General features: G+C 45.1%; 1 protein-coding gene across 2 annotated transcripts; it reads left to right on the forward strand.

The window, feature by feature from the left end:
* Positions 1–580: 580 nt before the first annotated feature.
* CYBA (cytochrome b-245 alpha chain) lies at positions 581–14,345 on the forward strand. 2 transcript variants are annotated; one of them, XM_028739969.2, is made up of 6 exons: positions 581–736; positions 6,285–6,354; positions 8,665–8,739; positions 9,443–9,526; positions 11,293–11,374; positions 13,726–14,345. In XM_028739969.2, exons 1-6 carry the CDS (start codon positions 679–681, stop codon positions 13,918–13,920), a joined length of 564 nt encoding a protein of 187 aa, XP_028595802.1. In that variant the 5' UTR covers positions 581–678; the 3' UTR covers positions 13,921–14,345. The 2 variants fall into 2 exon arrangements, with proteins under 2 accessions (XP_028595802.1, XP_077787730.1); XM_077931604.1 differs by lacking the exon at positions 581–736 and having other exon boundaries at positions 6,350–6,467; positions 8,551–8,739.
* The last annotated feature ends 2,811 nt before the right edge of the window (positions 14,346–17,156 follow it).

The raw sequence follows: 17,156 nt of genomic DNA on the forward strand, positions 1-17,156 counted from the left end.
TTGCCTTATCCTGCAGCTTGCGGCACTTGATTCCCTACTTCCGAGTTTTGGGGTGCAAAGCTTAGCATCTCCTTTAAAGGGGCACTGCTGCTAAGTTCTTTGTCCCAACTTCTCATTCTTTATTAAGTTCATGTGCCATCTTTTCTCCTAAGGGATAAAACACTTAAAATATCTTAAGTAAATAAAACGGATCCCAATAATGTGATGGGTTCTGGATATGAAGAGGTTAATAAAAGTAGAGTATTGGAATGGTTTCAGTTCTACAGTATTCGCAACTGCATCTAACATCCCACTGCTTTTGGGGGATAGGTTTAAAGGGGCTGCGTTCACGTGGTGCTTTTACACTATGCTGAGGAGGATTAGGGTGAGTTGGTGAACTTTTTTAGCGCAGTCTTCCCCCGCACGCCTCTTGAGCTGAAGAATCCTGTGCAAGTCGAAAGCTGGCGCCGTTTGGAACTGGAGCGAGCCGCAGCAGCGCTTCGTGGGGATCGGGGCGGGAGGGACGGCCGAGACGCGTGTCTGGAGGTAGACACTGGCGGAGGCCGGGCTTTTGTGGGGCGTTTCTGGCTCGGCCTGCAGAGGAGGAGCAGGAAGGGACGTAGGGGAGTTGGGGGGAGAGGTGTCCGCCCAGCAGCCGGCTCCCTCCTTCACTTTCTCGGTGCAGCTGAGCGCGGCGCGATGGGGGGCATCGAGTGGGCCATGTGGGCGAACGAGCAGGCGCTGGCCTCCGGCCTAAGTGAGTTTTTTGGGGGGATCCGAGGAGGGAGGGGGGTGGACACCAGCATCTCTTCTTGCCAAGTGGAGCCAAAGGGCCCCTGAGCAAGTGCAGAGTGTCCTTGTTGCCCCAGGCAAGGAAAAGCGGGCGATGCCAGGTTAGAAACTGTTCTGAGCCCCATCCCGAAATCTTTCCTTCGCGAAAGGATTCGAGTCCTTCCAGCAGGTTTGTGGCCCGGGAGTCCTCTCTTCCTCCTCCAATTCCCCTCACCCCCACAGTGGTGTGGTTAAACCAGAGTAAATGAAGGTATCTGCACCTTGCCCATTGCAAGGGGCTCCATAGCCTCAGTCCATTTGCTTTGTGCCTGAGTGGGTGGAATTAAAAAAATTGGGGCGCATCTTTTAGTGAAGTAGCTTTGGGCTGGGGAAAGCAGGGGGACCGGGTTAAATGTGCGCGAGAGAGAGCCTGCCTGTGAGTTTGCAGAGCCAAGACTGAAATTCTCAACCCCTTAAGTTCTCCCTTCTTTAAAAAAAATAAAGAAATAAAATGTATTTGTTGCTAAACATTGAGCATTCCAATTAAACGTGCTTTTGTGACATTCCCAGTATGTCAGTGGCCAGTCATGATATGCCCTATTCCCCAGTAATCTCAAATTAGTCTTGATGGAACCGAATCTTAAACTTTGAATTTTCATAGTGATGGCAACAGTTTTTACTCGTTTTTTTTCAGCTCTGCCTTGCCATCGGGTTTGTGTGTGTGTGTTGTGACTCTCCTGGAAGTATTGCCTTGCTGTGTGGGAGAGCAGTTCACCTGCCCTGTGGTGGTTATGTTAAACACATAATACCCCCCCCCCCTTTTGATGGGGGCATCCTTTTTAATTGGGGCAGGAAGGAGACTTCTGGATTTTTGGAGGGGACTTTAACCTGGCTTGGCTGTGACCATCAGAGCCAAGGAGATTTTTGTGCTTTCCTTTTGAGGAAGTGCAATGGATGAAAATAAGGAAGGAAACTTGATGTTGCCATTAGCCCAGGAGTGATCTGTGCAGGCTAGGGCATTTGCAAGCACATAGCCTTCCATTTTCCTGTTAGTTGAGGTGGAGTAATCAAGAGCCATATTGTATATCCATATTCAAAATCATTAGGGCTGATTAGTTGGCCAGCATCACTCAATAGGACTCCTTGCAGTAAGGAAAGTGATGGGAAAAGTGCGTTGTAACATTTGCTTTGATGCACTAGAACTCCCTGCACACAAAATAAATGTTCATTAAATAGTCAGCAATATATAATCTTCCTACAAACAAAATCAGGTTGATTCCTCAGTATATAGGTTGTTTGGAAGCACCCTGAGACTCTTATCAAAATAGACAGCCCACAAACATCCCAAATGAGGTTTTTTTACTGGGCGCATTGCTTAGCATCCTGCATCTGTTTGAGACAGCCCCTGTACATAAGCGAAAGGGACCCAGGCATTTGGTGGCTGAAGGATACTGTTCCTGACAACCCTGAGATCCATAAATGAAATAATATTTTTAATTGTAACTGGGGTTTTAAAAAAACATTTTAACTATTTTAGAACACTTTAAAAAAATGTGTTTGCCAACCTGGGCTCCTTCAGGAGGAAGGGGGGATATAAATTCAATACATAATAAATAATCAGAACCCAGGGGATTACAGCTGAGCACTCAACAGAAATGTGTAAATGTATCCAACTTGTTGCCATTATATACTTAGTGAAATAATTTCATATTTTATACCTTTGATAGCACCAATTCTTTTTTTCAAATTTCCGCACCACGTTTAAAGCGTGTGGCTTCCTTCAAAGGATCCTGGAAGCTGCAAGTTGTTAAGGGTGCTGGGAACTGCAGCTCTGTGAGGGAATAAACTACGTTTTCCAGGATTCTTTGGAGGAAGCAATGTGTTTGAAATGTATGGTGTGTACGCAGCCCCAGTCTAAACATTGTACTGTTTGCTTTGCATCTGTCAATTGTTATGTACTGTAAGTACATACCTAAAACATGTACTCTCAACATAATGGATAGTTTTGCCTTGAGGCAATGTGAAAACTGGATGTATGTTTGTGTGCACATACTTGCACTTCTGGCTGCAAGTGCAGTTGTTGAATTTGAGAGACATAACATCGGCACATACCCTATGTTGATTTGCGTGTGACCCTTAGCCTTATTTTTCTGTAAAACAAAAGCCAAGACTCAGAAAATAAACAAATCTAGTTCACAGATAAACCTTTCAATTAATTCTGGGATATCATTTAGCCCCTAAACAGACAGCATTGTTAAAAAGAGAGAGTTTCATGGTACCATAAAGATAAGAAGATTTCTTGCAGCATAAACTTTCATAGACTAGCTTTGTGTAGTGTTTATTTGTATGGTATGCTACAGTAAATCATTTTGTCTCTAATTTCCCACAAGACCCTTCCTTGTTTTCACTGCACCATTATTTGGGTCTTTTGAAGCTGGTATCTTAAGATGACGCGGAGCTCGGGCTTCTTTGCCAACTCCTTTAATTCCTGCATAGTTCGGCCTTCGTGCTGTAATCACAGCAGTGCACAGAACATCCCGTTTGCTTCCACAGGCCTACTGGTTCAAGTGTGCTCGAATGCGTCCATCTGGCGCTCTGCTTGACGCATCCCAGATGTCCGCCCAGCTCCTTTCAGACAAGGAGGGCCCGGTGGCACGGCCATGACAAGTTCGTGCTTTTTAAAACTTCAGTTGCCCTGTGAACCAAAACACGAGAGGCAGCAGAAGGGAGCTGTTTCTGGCTGCTTTCTCGAAATGACTTTGCAGCTGGGAGCCTCACATGTTCCCTTGACAAAATAAGAAATGCTGCCCAGGTCAGAGAAACCAGCAGCCTCACCCTTGAGTGCCTTTGCTGCAGAAGTGGGCTTGTTGTCCGTACATACAGAGAAAGTTCCTTTAATCTGGGTTAGCGTGTTCACACAGACGGAGGAGGGCTTATGGCCTAGCACCTTGCAAAAACTTTTTCATGAAATCAGTGCTTGCTCCTGTTCCACACTCACCCAGAGCAGTCAGGTGGTGAGGCAATGACAGACTGGGAGAAGGTTTCACTTCTTGGTTCTTCTCCCTTTCAAAGATCTGATGGTGGTAAACTGGCCTTGTAGGAATTTCCCTGCAGTCAGGTGACCTAGTAGGAAGTGAGGCTCTAAAGGAAAGAGGCACATGAAGAGACCTGTCTGCTAGATCAGGCCAAAGGGGACCCATCTAGTTCAGACTCCTTTTTGCACTGTGGCCAACCAGATGCCCCAATTGAAACCTGGTCTTTCACCTGCACCCTGTGCAAGACCAAAATTTGGCATGTCTCCACCCATCGCCTTCCATTCTACACATGCACTACATTATAGCTGTGACTCCCTATGGCGCCCCCTTGGCTCAGCTCTCACTCCGGGGGAACCGGCCGTGCTGCCCTAAATCTACATCTATGGGAACTGCCCCCTCCCCACCCCCCACAAACTTGGTTTATCTAGCTCAATATTGCCTACGCTGGCTGGCAGCAGTTCTCCAGGGTTTCAGGCAGGAGTCTTTCCTATCTGGGCTCAGAGATGAAGGGGGTTGAATCTGGCAAGTGCTCTGCCACTGGGTTATGGCCCTTCCCTGAGCTTATATCTGCCCCCTGCACCCCCACCCCCACTCTAAAGATTTATTCCACTTTTGCAAACATTGGAGTTTCCCTGATGCCTCCTTCCCTCTTGCACCAAGAGGGTGACATTTTTGACTACGCAAGCACCCGCAGAGACAAAGGGTATGACCTGATCCCAGAGGCAGTAGCATACAGGCATTGTCTGACTCTTAGCCACTGATAGCCTCCTCCTCTGTGAATTAGTCCAGTCCTCCTAGAAGGACATGAGAAAAGGGTGTGTGGAGCAAGACTAAGGGAGTTCTTAGTTTTGATCTCATCTTGTCCAGGAACACAACCAGATGACTTCCGCCACAAGGACATAAGAAGAAGAAGAAAACACCCTGTCAGATCAGGTCACAAATGTAAATTAATACAGCCTCCTTCTTCACAAGTGGGGCATAACATGTGGCTAAGAAGAGATGTTTCAGTTAGGTCAGACTAGAAGCCCAGCGAGGGAGAAGTCCTGAAGTCCAGCCTCTCACAGCATCCAAGCAGATAGATGCCTTTGGGAAGCTCACAAGCAGGGCGTGAAAGGATAAAAGCCCTCTCCTGCTTCTGCTTCCCCAGGAGCTCTTTGTGTGTGTGTGTGGGGGGGGTAGCCTGCCCTTGAACCTGGAGGCTCTATTACCGTAGGTTGTGGTCTGCGGTTGATATAAGTCTCCCCTGAATTGGCCTTTCCTTTCCTTTTAAAAGTCATTGAAGTGAGGGGCCATTTCCACAGCCCCTGTGGCTGTAAATTCCACAAATGAATGATGCATTTTGTGTGTGTGTGTGTGTGTGTGTGTGTGTGTGTGTGTGTGTGTGTGTGAAATCCTGCCTTTTATCTTCCCTGAGTCTACTGCCAATCATTTTCACTGGGCAACTCCAAGCAAGTAGGTAATTCTTTCTTTACAAACAGCTCCCCATCCCCATTCAAAGCTGGGCAGTGTGGAGCCTGAGGGAACCTTAAGAGCGTGGCTGAGATAATGTGTGAAAAGTGCTGTGAGCAATTAAAGAATGCCTTGCAGCACCAAGCAATTAAAGAATGCCTTGCTGCTATGGGTGCTCCTTGCCCTCACACGTTTTCAGTGAAATAGCAAAGGCAAAGTTTCCTCTGAACATGCACAGAGTATCATTCATGGAAAGCAGAAAGTTAAGAAGCAGGAATTCCCTGAGGTGGGGAACGGCTGTTTCTTTGGGAGTTAATCTCTGCCTCTGTCAAAGGCCCTTCCTTTATTTCTCAACCTGCCTTTTTGCCAAAGAGCATTGTGCATATTTCTGTGCTGCTTTTATCCTCACAACAATCCTGTGGGGAAGGCCACACTCCCTGAGCTGCATGGCTGGGTAGGGAACGGAACCTGGGTCCCTCTGGTCCCAGTGCAACACTCTCTGACGGATGAGTGGGGAACATTCGCCAGTCCAAGGGCCGCATCTCCTTGTGGGAAACCGTCTGAGGGCCACATGCCAATGGTGGGCGGAGCCAGAGGCAAAAGTGGGCAGAGCAGCAGATGCAGATTTTACTCGGCACAGCAGGCTACACACTTACCTACCCAGCTCTCTCCACCCTCCAAGTAGGCAAGTAAGAGGCATTCCTAGAGATCAAGGACACATTGCAGCCACTCACGGAAGGAGCAAAGCCAGACTGGGGAACAGTGTAGCCTGCAGAGAATGCTAAGGGGCAAACAGAGGGCTGCATAAAGCCCCTTGGCCAGAGGTTGCCCACCCTGCTCCAGCCACTGCACAGCATCACACGGACTCTCTGATTTTAAGTGGCTTTTCTGCTCTTTTAATTTATTTTTCTCCCATAATAAATACATCAATGAATTGTGAGCTGCGGGCTCGTTACATTTGTTTTGCATGTTGGTTGTTGTTTTTTTAATGTTGATTTGTGGTGGACCGTGGTAGGTAAGCTTGTCTTTTTTTTTCTTCCCCCCTTTTAGTTCTAGTGACTGGTGGGATCGTGGCAGTTGCTGGGCAGTTCAAAAACTGGCAGTTTGCAGCCTATTCAATGTATCCTTCCATGTGATTTCTGTCTCCTTTCTTCTCCCCCCCCCCAAGAAAACCCCTGGATTCTGTCGCCGCAAGATGCCTTGTGATTCTGTTGGTATCACAGAATCAAACAGGTGGGAGGCACCTCAAAATCCATCTAGTCCAACTTCCTTTTGACCAGTTCCCCAGATGGTACAGCATAAATAAATTAGGGTTTTGCTTAATCTGGTCGTGTGTGTGTATGTGTGTGCTTGCAGAAGTCTAGTGATCTAGTGATTACAAAATTGGAATTTCTGTGACTGAGCAATTTGGACACTTCCCAGCACTTAACAAGAGGTGGAAACAAGGTTCCATTGGCCAAATGATGTCAAGGAAATAAAAAATAGTCACTTTGCTTAATGCAGGCGTTCTGCAGAAGTATGGGGATTGCAAAATGTGGAATTTCTGTAGCTGCACCATGAAAAGAGGGAAGAAGGTAGGTTCTGTTTAGTAAATGGTGTCCAGGAAGTTGCAGTTCCATAGCCAGTCACTGTGGCTGCTGGTGAAAAGGCAGAGCAGAAAGGACTGAGTTGGCTTGTAGGTTGTGCAAAGGAGCAATGTGCACATGGAGTCGCATCCTGCTGCTTGTGGGTTTGAGGCTGCCAGTCAGTGAGATCAAGCTCTCCCCCAGTTCAACCAGAGACTCACCAAATGCCCTTGTGCAGTTTGGTACTTCTCAGACTTAGTTTCCCACATGTAACACAGCAATCAGAGGGGCTTTGTTTGCAGGAGCTGTTGAAAGGGTGAAATGGAAATGACCTTATCCTCCTCCGATCTTTGGGTTATAGTGGGGGGATAAAAGAGAGCAGAGAATTTGCAAAGATTTGACCTGATGAGTTCAAACCAATATGAAATCCAGCCTGGTCTGTTCTCTCTCCTGTCCCTGGACCATGTGTCCAGTTTTTCTGCTCTTCTACTTCCCTCAAAACTTTGGTGTTTGCTTAAAGTGGTTTTACTCCACTCTTTATTTGAAAAGACTCCCAGAGCAACCTAGGTGTGATTAATAAAAAACACGAGCATCCCTGCTCACAGACATTCAATTTAAAAGGAAGAGGGGAAAAGCAATTTTGACAACCAGTTCTTAAAGGTACAAGCGCCATTTTATTCCTTCATCTGATTCCCGGTGCCTTTGTGTGAGAATCTCAGTCTGATCCAGGCTATACACATACAGTGGTACCTTGGTTTACAACCATAATCCATTCCGGAGGTCTGTTTGTAAACCAAAACAGGTTGTAACCCAAGGAGCGCTTTCGCCAATGGGGCCTCCAAAATTTTTTTGTTTGTAATCCAAAAAAAATAATGGGTTGTGATCCAAAAAAAGGTTGCAAACTGGGACACGCACTTCTGGTTTTGACATGCTTGTAATCCAAAACGTATGCCAACCAAGACTTATGCAAACCAAGGTACCACTGTAGTCACATTTTGAAGGCCACATCCACAGCATACATTTAAGGCACTATTATATCACTTTGTCAGTCATGGCTTCCCCCAAAGAATCCTGGGAACTGTAGTTTGTTAAGGGTGCTGAGAGCTGTTAGGAGATTGCATCTTCCCCTCACAGAACTACAATTCTCAACCAATCTTCTCAGAGTACTCCGGAAATTGTGGCTCTGTGAGGGGAAGAAGGGTTCTCCTCACAACTCTCAGTACCCTTAACAAACAAACCTCCCAAGATTCTTTGGGGGTAAGCCATGGCTGCTTATGGTGGCATAAAAGTGAGCTAAACGTGCAGGTATGACCCTAGTATTTGTCTAGCGTTTTCTATCTGCATGCTCCCCTACAGATAACAGGTCTTGGTCTCAAGGGGCCTACAGCCTGAAATAGCTTGCAGCCGTTTCAGTTTTGGTATTTGGGGGAAAATTTTGTGTTTGCAACCACAGTGATTGCCGAAAGGGATGCAGACTTTACCTCAGCGTACAGACTGCTTCAAACAGATCTCTCTCCGTGCCTCTTCCACCCCCTCACAAAGAGGAAAGATTGTGTTGAGACAAACATGTGTGCTGCATGTGTGAACTGGCTCTTTGGCTTAATATTGCTAAGATACAAACTTCCTCCAGGTCACTAGTGGGATTTTGGAAATATTTTTTCTGTTGGAAAAACACACACACACAAATTGTATAGCATAACAACATAACATAACTACATTTTAAAAAACTCTTCTCTCATTTCCTGGGACAGAGTAAAGGAGGGATTCTGGGCTGTCCTGGATATTGGGACTACTCAGGAGAAAGCTTTCCTAGGAAAATGGGGCACAAAAGAGATACCCCCCTTCCTTAACTCTTTTCCCCAAAGAGCTGCTGGAGTCTTTATATGCCTGCTGGAGTACCCGAGGGGGAAGCGGAAAAAGGGATCTACGATGGAGCGGTGGTAAGTGTCTTTTTAAAAAAATGCTATATTTTTATTTTCAGGTTTATACATTTCAATAATTTTACAGTCATTCTAACATTTCAAAACTTGACTTCCTTCCCCCTGTTTCTGTGGCTCCTTAAATTTATTTTTAATAACATCTGCATATCCAAATTAACTTAATTTGATCATTTTTTGATCTACTTTAAATATATACCATACTCTTATGAAACTGCATTACAATAATCCAGCCAATGTTCTTAACTGTTTACAATTTGTAAATATTCAATAAACCATTTCCATTCTTTTATAAGTATGGTGTCTAATGCCTTTTCATTTTTGACCACGATTGTTATTGACATTGGCTTTCAAAATAGGCATTCATTTTAGTTATGCAGCCTTGTACCTGGTGTTGCTTGGGAATTCTAAGAACCCAAAACTCCAGCACACTTTTGAAATCAATGGTTACGTTCAGCACATTTCCAAAAGGGTCAGCCTGCCATCTTCCTTCAAAATGGCATCCAGTTGTATCCAAACATAGACAAAACCCTGCTCCTTGAGCTTGGGAAATGTCTGGTTAAAATCAATGTAGTTTCAAAAGGTTAGGTCTGCCTCCTTCATTCAGTATGGCTTTTGAGCAAGCTTCTGGGAATCACAGAACCCTTTGACAAGTAGAATCTGTGTTTGTCATTACACTCTCTCTTTTTACTCCCATCCCCAACAGTGGCCAGAAGTGCTTCACAACTGTCGTGAAGGCATTTGGACCCCTCACTAGGAATTACTACGTCCGGGCTTTCCTGCACATATGGTAAATAATTCATTCCGCTTCTTGACTTGTCAGCCTTTTCAGTATTTGGGGGGCGAAAATAGACAAAACTTTCTGCTTTCTCTCTCAAGTTAACTGATGCTCACGTCTCATGGAGACATGTGTGTGTTTGTGTGTGGCCCACATACATGAAACTCACATGGAAGTCTTAACTGGATGTGGTCGGGGGGAAGGGCATTACAATGGGTCCGCTTTCCTTGGTTCTGCAATGTGGGTGGGTGTTTTGTTTACTCAATTGAATCTTAAGACGGTCATAAGATGTTGGGCTTGCCTCCTTCTTACAGTGCATTCTCCCTTTTTTAATTAAAAAAACAGCAACACTGTATATCTGAAGGCAATGTAGCTTATTTATTTAACAAGATTGATATAGCACTTATTCCCCCCCCCCCCAAAAAAAAAACCCACCCCACAATGTTCTGGTTTATGTAAAATAATGTAAAATACTCAGAAGAAAATAGCACTAAACTTAGCAGACTTTTTAAAAAGTTGACGTAATGAAGCCATCAAAATGTAGATAAAATGGACAGTTTTCGAAACAATATGCATAATAAAATGATCTCTCTTGGGAGGCTTCCCAAACAGAAAAGGTTTTAGCAGGTGTCAAAAACTGTACAATGAAGGTGGCTGCCTAATAGGAAGCTCACCAGGTGACCTTGAGTCCCTTGCTTCCTCTTAGTGTAACCAACCTTGTTATGTATTGAAGTTCTCACCCTGGCCACCAGGAGTATCATGTATATAGTTTTCACTCAGGTCCACGTCAGTCACTTTAGGCGGGAAACCCTGGGTTGTTGTTGCTACAATGTTGACAGCCGGCTGCCTATAAAAGCTGGCCGGCTGAGTTGTTTGCTGTTCAGTTCTGTTCCAGTTTACAAATAAAGAGCTGCTTTGGAGAAATCACTGCGTCATCTGCTATGTCTACCTACTATTTAACAGACCTTGCAGGATCATTAAAAGAGGGGGAGAACCACGTACGCCACCTTGAACTGCTTGGAAAGAAATCTGGGTTATAAATGCAATGAACAATATTAACAGTTCCTTTTCAGATGCTGGCCAGTCAGCTGGCAAGACTGTTCTTAAAGTAGGAGGGTCGGGCACAAGCTCCTGCTTTAACTTGACAACCCATTTCATGCATTTATCTTATTCAGAACAAAAGATGTATGTCATGGGGTGCAAAACTAACCTCTTGACCTCCAGACCCCACCAGCCCTGGCCAGCGTGGCCAGTGGTCCAAGGATGATTGAAGACTCATAACATTTGGAGACCTGTTGGTTCCCCATCCCTGACATACAATGTTCAGAAGAAGTGTCTGGGCAGAAATCCCTTAAATGTCTGGGGGTGGGTGGGGAGATTTTCACCTTTTGAAATATGGGAACCCTATTACCAGCATCCATTAGAGCATCACAAGACGGCATTAAAACATTCCACACATAAATCCAGGCATTGGGTGGAGACTGCCTAGCTGGACTGCTGGGATTCTTGGAAGGAATGGCGCAACACAGGTGATGCTCTGCATATTTCATTGGTGGCTGGTGCCCATTGAGACTGGTAGGACAAAAGGCAGAGAGGTCAACAGTAGGTGGCGCCAGAGCCAACTAATTCTATCTTTGTCCCCATCGTCCTTCTGCTGAGTTCATTGCATTATGGTTTATATGTAAATTGATTTGATAAGCTATCATAGAAGTGAGAAGTGGCTTATAGATTCTCTTAAACAAATACAAATAAATCTCTCTCACTTATTCCTTTTGCAGCTTGGCCGTTCCAGCAGCATTTTTACTGGCCACGATCCTTGGCACAGTTTGTCTCGCCATTGCAAGCGGCATTTACTTACTGGTAAGTCGCCGCTTCCACAACCCCCATTTGACTCCTGAAGTAACAACAGCAACAGTAATAATATACACAAGGATGTCAAATAGTTAAAATGATTTGTAGTTAATGGATCATCCAGTGTTTAGTAAACTGAATGATTGATGAGTTAAATTAATGTGCATTTTATCACACTGTCGTTCTAAGTGTTCTTTTAAGATAGTCAAGGAGAAAATGGAATAAATATTTGTTTTTATGTGGGGAGGATGGTCTTGGAAGATTATTAGGTCCTTGTCCTGGGAGTTTCTTGTAAAACAGAGTCGCCCCTGTTTTAAAGCTTCAGTCAGTTTGCACAAAAGGTTTCTCCCCTAATATTTTTTGCAAAGATCCCGGGCTCAGCTGTCTGATGGTTTTAGGCTGCAGGATCTGCAAGGCAACCTTTAGTTCCTGCAATCCTTTGCTTCAGAGCCTAGGAATGACTAGCAGCCCTCTAGCTCCCTCTGCTGGTCAGAGCTCATGCTACCTTTAAATACAAAATATGTTACTTCAAATTGATAATTGAGCATATTCCAGTATTTCATGAGGAGCAAGAAATGGCGGTGTACATCCTGGGGTTTATGATGCCTAGTGTGGTGTGGCAATTAGAGACTTGGATGAAAGAAACCTGGGAGACCAGGGTTCAAATTCCCACTCAGGAGGCTTACCTTGGGCCAGTTACCAACTCTCAGCCTAACCTACCTCACAGGGTTGTTGTGGGACTTGAATAAGGAGTAGGAGGAGAAGCGTGTGTGCCACTCTGAACTCCTTGGAGAAGAAGGTGGGATATAAAAGCAGTAAAAATATGATGATGATGATGATGATGATGATGATGATATTGTATTAGTATCTCATTTTCTTATAAGTTTTTGTAGAATATGTATAATTTATGTGGTATAAAATGCTTGTTTAATCTTAACTGGGCATTTGCTATCACTTATCTGAGTCTAACAAGATATTCAATTTTAAAAAGTGCTGAGGCCTCAGCTTTTTACCCCGGACTTTGGCACCTGAGAGAATATATTTTTAGGACTCATACTCTTCTCTTCACAATGACATTTATTTTTAGATTCCTGTAACCCATCCTGAGATCTTATGGTGAAGGGCAGGGAATAAATCGAATAACCATAATCAGAAAGGAATAGTGAAAATGTTTTGTATCCAACTGACATTTACTCAGAGTAGACCCATTGAAATAAATAGTTACATCCCTTAATTTCAGTGGTGTAAGCATGACTTACATTGGATACAACATAATAATAGTAATAAGTCTCTCCAAGGCAGAAATGTTCTCATTTTTCCTCTAGTAAAGATTCAACACATTTCCCCCCTTCCTCTCAAATCATTATTATTTGTTTTCAAACGTGATACAAAAGTAAAAATAAAATAAACATCGAACAGAAATACAATGCAGGTCCATCGATGCATAAAGGGCATCAAGAAAAACTGAAACAACTTTTGAAAAAATACACAGTGTCTCTGCAATTAACTCAGTGAGGTCAGCTGGCTGGCTTACATTGCCATCAGACCGACAGACTGGGGTGGGAGGGATGTGACTTGAATGGAGGCTATGGACAGAATGAGTCTTTGACAGAACAGGGATTTGCATCAGGGTTTAAATTCTGCCTTGAAGTATCAGTTGCTGGGAATTGCTGGTGTAGAAAGCGCTGTTAGACACTCAGGTTGTGCTTGAGGATTTGCCTGTGAGAATAGGATGCTGGACTAGATGGGCCTTGATCAGCAAGGGTCTTCTCAGGTTCTTTATGTTCTTATACTGAGTCCAACCATTTATTCCTCTAGTTCAGCATCATCTACACAGATGGGCAGCAGCTTTCCAGGGTTTCAGGCAGGAGACGATTCCCAGCCTTACCTGGAAATGCCAGGAGCTTCTGCATGCAAGGCAGATGCTCAACCTCTGAGCTATGGCAAGGTCAATATAGGGAACTTAGGAAGCTTCTTCTACTGAGTCAGGCCATTGGTCCAACTAGCACAGTATTGTCTACACTGACAGGCAGTGGCTCTCCAAGGTTTCAGGTGGGAGTCTCTCCCAGCCCTACTTCTGTGGTAGATCATCTGCTTTACATACTGAAGTTTCCAGGTTCTATATGTGGAGCCTCCAGGGAGAATTAGGAATGTAGCCTTGCCTGAAGCCCTGAGGTGCTGTTGACAGTCAATGTGGACAATACTGAGCTAGCTCAACTAATCTTGTCTGACTTTGTGTAAGGCCTCAGACGCTCCTGTGAACCTGGGACCATGTGCATGCAGAAAATAAAAATAAAAATGGGTTTTTCCCTTGAGATACCCTTTCCCCCCCTCATATCTCTCTGGGCTTTTTCCTCCAGGCTGCCATCCGTGGCGAAGAGTGGCGTCCTATCGAAGTGAGGCAACGGGAACAGCTACAAATAGGAGCTACCATTAAACACCCTCCAACCAACCCACCTCCACGGCCTCCGGCTGAGGCTCGCAGGAAGCAAGCGGGCGAGGCAGAAGCTGCAGCCCAAGATAATCCCCTCCCTGTTGTCATCGAGGCTGAATGAATGACAGGCCGGGCTGGTGCCCTCGAAGGAGCCTGAGGGGGCTTCTTTTGCTGTGCTCGGAGCAGTGGTGGAGGAGTGGCCATTTTGTGGTTGATCTTCGGATATCATCCTCCTCTTCCAGCTCTATCGTCTGCCTCTACAGATGCTTCTCCACAAGCCAGATTCTTCTCAATCCTGTCACTTCCCCCAGTTTGCTCCTGAACACCCACCAGGCCAGGTAGCTGCCATGCTCGTTTCACGACAGGGCCCAGCGGCAGCCATATTGTTTGTCTCCAGAATACCCATTGGAGAATTGTGAAGCTCCAGGCAGGGATGACTCCAGCCAGCATCCTGAGAGTGGCAATGGCTTTTTCTTTTCTTCATGTTCTCTCTAGGATTCCCCATGTTTTTACTTTGTAATAAAAATTACCTGGTTGGTTGGTTGTCTTTTTTGTATGGTTGCGTTTCTTTGCTCTGTTTCACTTACTCAGGGTTTTCTACATCTGTGGCTTATATAAACATATGCATGATCTGGTTGGCTTGACTGCCATAAATTGGCAAAGGAGTCTGGCTCTCAAGCGACTGCAACTTCAGAAATTATTTGCCTCCTAAATTAGGCTATGAGAATACCTGGTGAACAGCCACTCAAGTGTAGATTTGTACTTGTATATGCAGGTCATCTCTGGGTTAATGTGTTTGGGTTTGTTTGCTTTTTTGTGAAGTGAAGGAAGTAATTGGCTTCATGCTTTCTGAACCAGCATTTTGCGACAGGCTCCAGGTGGAGGTCAGACTTCAGGCTTGAGGAAACTAATTTGTCCTTTGCTAGATCCCCGAGGTTATTTATTCATTTATTACATTTCTATACCATCTGTTCCTCCAAGGACCTCAAGGTGGTGTACATGGTTTTGCCCTCCTCACTTTTCCTTCAGAACAACCTTGTGAGGCAGATTAGGCTGAGAGACAGTGTCACCCAATGAACTTCATGACTCAGGAGGGATTCAAACTCTGGTCTTCCAGGTAACAGTCCAACACACTTTTCGTTACACCACACTGGAACCAGGTGCAAAGGGCAGAGCGTAAAATTAAAAGAACGTGGTGCTACCAAGCAGTTCCTAAACCCAGACATTATTTTTTTCAAGTACCAGAACTGAGCTGAACTCACACACCTGCCACACAACTATCCTTTATTGGTTAACCCATGTTTTCTTCATTTCAGCAATCTAATCTAAGTTCCTGTGTATCATATTCTTGCTATCCTTTTTGAACAATTGAGTGTCAGATATCTATTGCAAATAATCCAGGGATCTGCCCATCTCTGAGTTAGTGGACCTTGGCAGTTGTAGCAAAATGCAACTTAGCTCTCCATATGCCCAATGTTTACCTGTGCGTAATGTTGGCTACCTGTTGTAAATAACATACTCGGGAGGATAAAGCTATCAGCAGCTATGAGCCATCATGGCTACATCCTCTGTTGGAGGCAGTATGCCTCTGGGTGCTGTTTACTGGGAATCCCGAGTGGGGAAGAGTGCTGTTGCATTCAGGTCCTGCTTGCGAATTTCCCATTGGGGCATCTGGTTGGCCACTGTGAGAACAGGATGCTGGACTAGATGGCACACGGACATGACGCACCAGATTCTTTTTAAGTCCTTAGTCACACAGTGCATAGTTAAAACTTTGACAGTCTCTCCTACAAGAGGTAATGGTGGCCACCAGTTTGGTTCGCTTTAAAAGAAGATTAGACAAATTCATATAGGAGGAGGTTATCAATAGCTACCTCCAGTATTGGGCAAGAGTCTGCTTAAGCCACATCCACACCATTCTTTCAAAGCATTATGATAGCACTTGAAACAGTCATGGATTCCCCCAAATATTCCTGGGAACTGTGGTTTGTTAAGGGTGCTGAGAGCTGATAGGAGACACCTATTCCCCTCTCAGGGCTATAATTCCCAAAGGGATTAACTACTTAAGTGTGGCTTAATTTCCCAGGGCAAATTATTTTTGGCGCCTGAAGGTGGCGCTGCAGAATCAATGTGGCTCTATAGCATGCGCCATCTCTACAATTGGAAGCAGTAATGCCTTCTGAATACCAGTTACTCAGAATCACAAGCGGAAAGAGTTCATATTCGCCAAGTGCCCTAATTTTCCAGGGACAGTCCCAGAATTACAGAAGCCACCCTGGCTTCTGATTTGATCCTGAAATGCCCTTTCCCCCCAGCCAGCACCGCAGCTGCCAAGCTCAGAGAGGAGGATGAGCCAATGCTTGTCCCAAGCGACAATGGTGGTGGCTGTGGCGGAGCATCCTGTAGCCTCTCCCTGACCGCTGCTGCGGAGTTGAGGAGGGTCAGTTGGGGCAGGGAGTGAGAAATGCCCCTATTTTCATCTGAGGAATGTTGGAGGGTATGGAGAGCTCTGTCATGCTCATGTCTTGTGTGCAGGCTTCCCACAGTCATCTGGCTCGCTGTGAGAACAGGATGCTGGGCTAGGTGGACCTGTGGTCCGATCCAGCAGCCAAGCTCTTACATTCTTAGATTAGTTAAAGGGAAATTCTCTGGCAGAGCATCTTGGCTGCATGCAGAAGGTCCCAGATGAAAGAAAAGAAAGAAAGGTCTGGAACCCTGGAGAGCAGCTGGCAGTCAGTGTAGGCAACACTGAGCTAGATGGACTGAGCAAAAGGCAGCTCCTTATTTCCCCATGTACCATATTTTTCCATCTATAAGATGCCCCCATGTATAAAACGCCCCCTATTTTTGTGGCAACAACTAATCGCCAGTCCACCTTCAGCACTATCCGTGTATAAGTCTTATACACGGAAAAATATGGTAATAGTCCAAATTTTGTGTGTCTATGTGTGTGCGCGCACAATTTACAGGTTTGTGTTTTACCTTGGCTTTTCAGTGATGTAATAAAAGTGATTAGTGCTTTGTGAGTCTGTGCCCTGTGGTGGGTGTGGCCAGATGTGTCTGTGCACAGCTGCAGTCAATTCAGGCCACTTTCCCACCATCGAATTGATCAGAAGGGTTGGCACCAGTGGGAAACACTCCTTAGCACACTTTTACTGAAGCATCTCAAAAAGGATGCATGGAAGGGCAGCAAACACTGTGGCAGCTTTTCTACAAGGAAAACTTTAGCACATTTGTGGTTGACTGAGGTTGAGGTGGGGGGTACAACATGAATTAAGAGGGTTATATAATTATGCATACTGTGGATAAAGTAGACAGAGGCACTGCCCCCCCCTTCCCATACTTACCCTCAAGGTC

The sequence above is a fragment of the Podarcis muralis genome, chromosome 7, assembly GCF_964188315.1.
Source record: "Podarcis muralis chromosome 7, rPodMur119.hap1.1, whole genome shotgun sequence".
In the NCBI taxonomy this organism is placed as follows: domain Eukaryota; kingdom Metazoa; phylum Chordata; class Lepidosauria; order Squamata; family Lacertidae; genus Podarcis; species Podarcis muralis.

Bases quoted from the DNA above. Each gene is read 5' to 3' on its own strand.
- CYBA (XM_077931604.1), top strand. From the start codon at position 6,430: ATGCCTTGTGATTCTGTTGGTATCACAGAATCAAACAG. The intron at 8,740-9,442 runs GTAAGTGTCTTT...CATCCCCAACAG, and splicing joins GGATCTACGATGGAGCGGTG to TGGCCAGAAGTGCTTCACAA. The intron at 9,527-11,292 runs GTAAATAATTCA...TTCCTTTTGCAG, and splicing joins CGGGCTTTCCTGCACATATG to CTTGGCCGTTCCAGCAGCAT.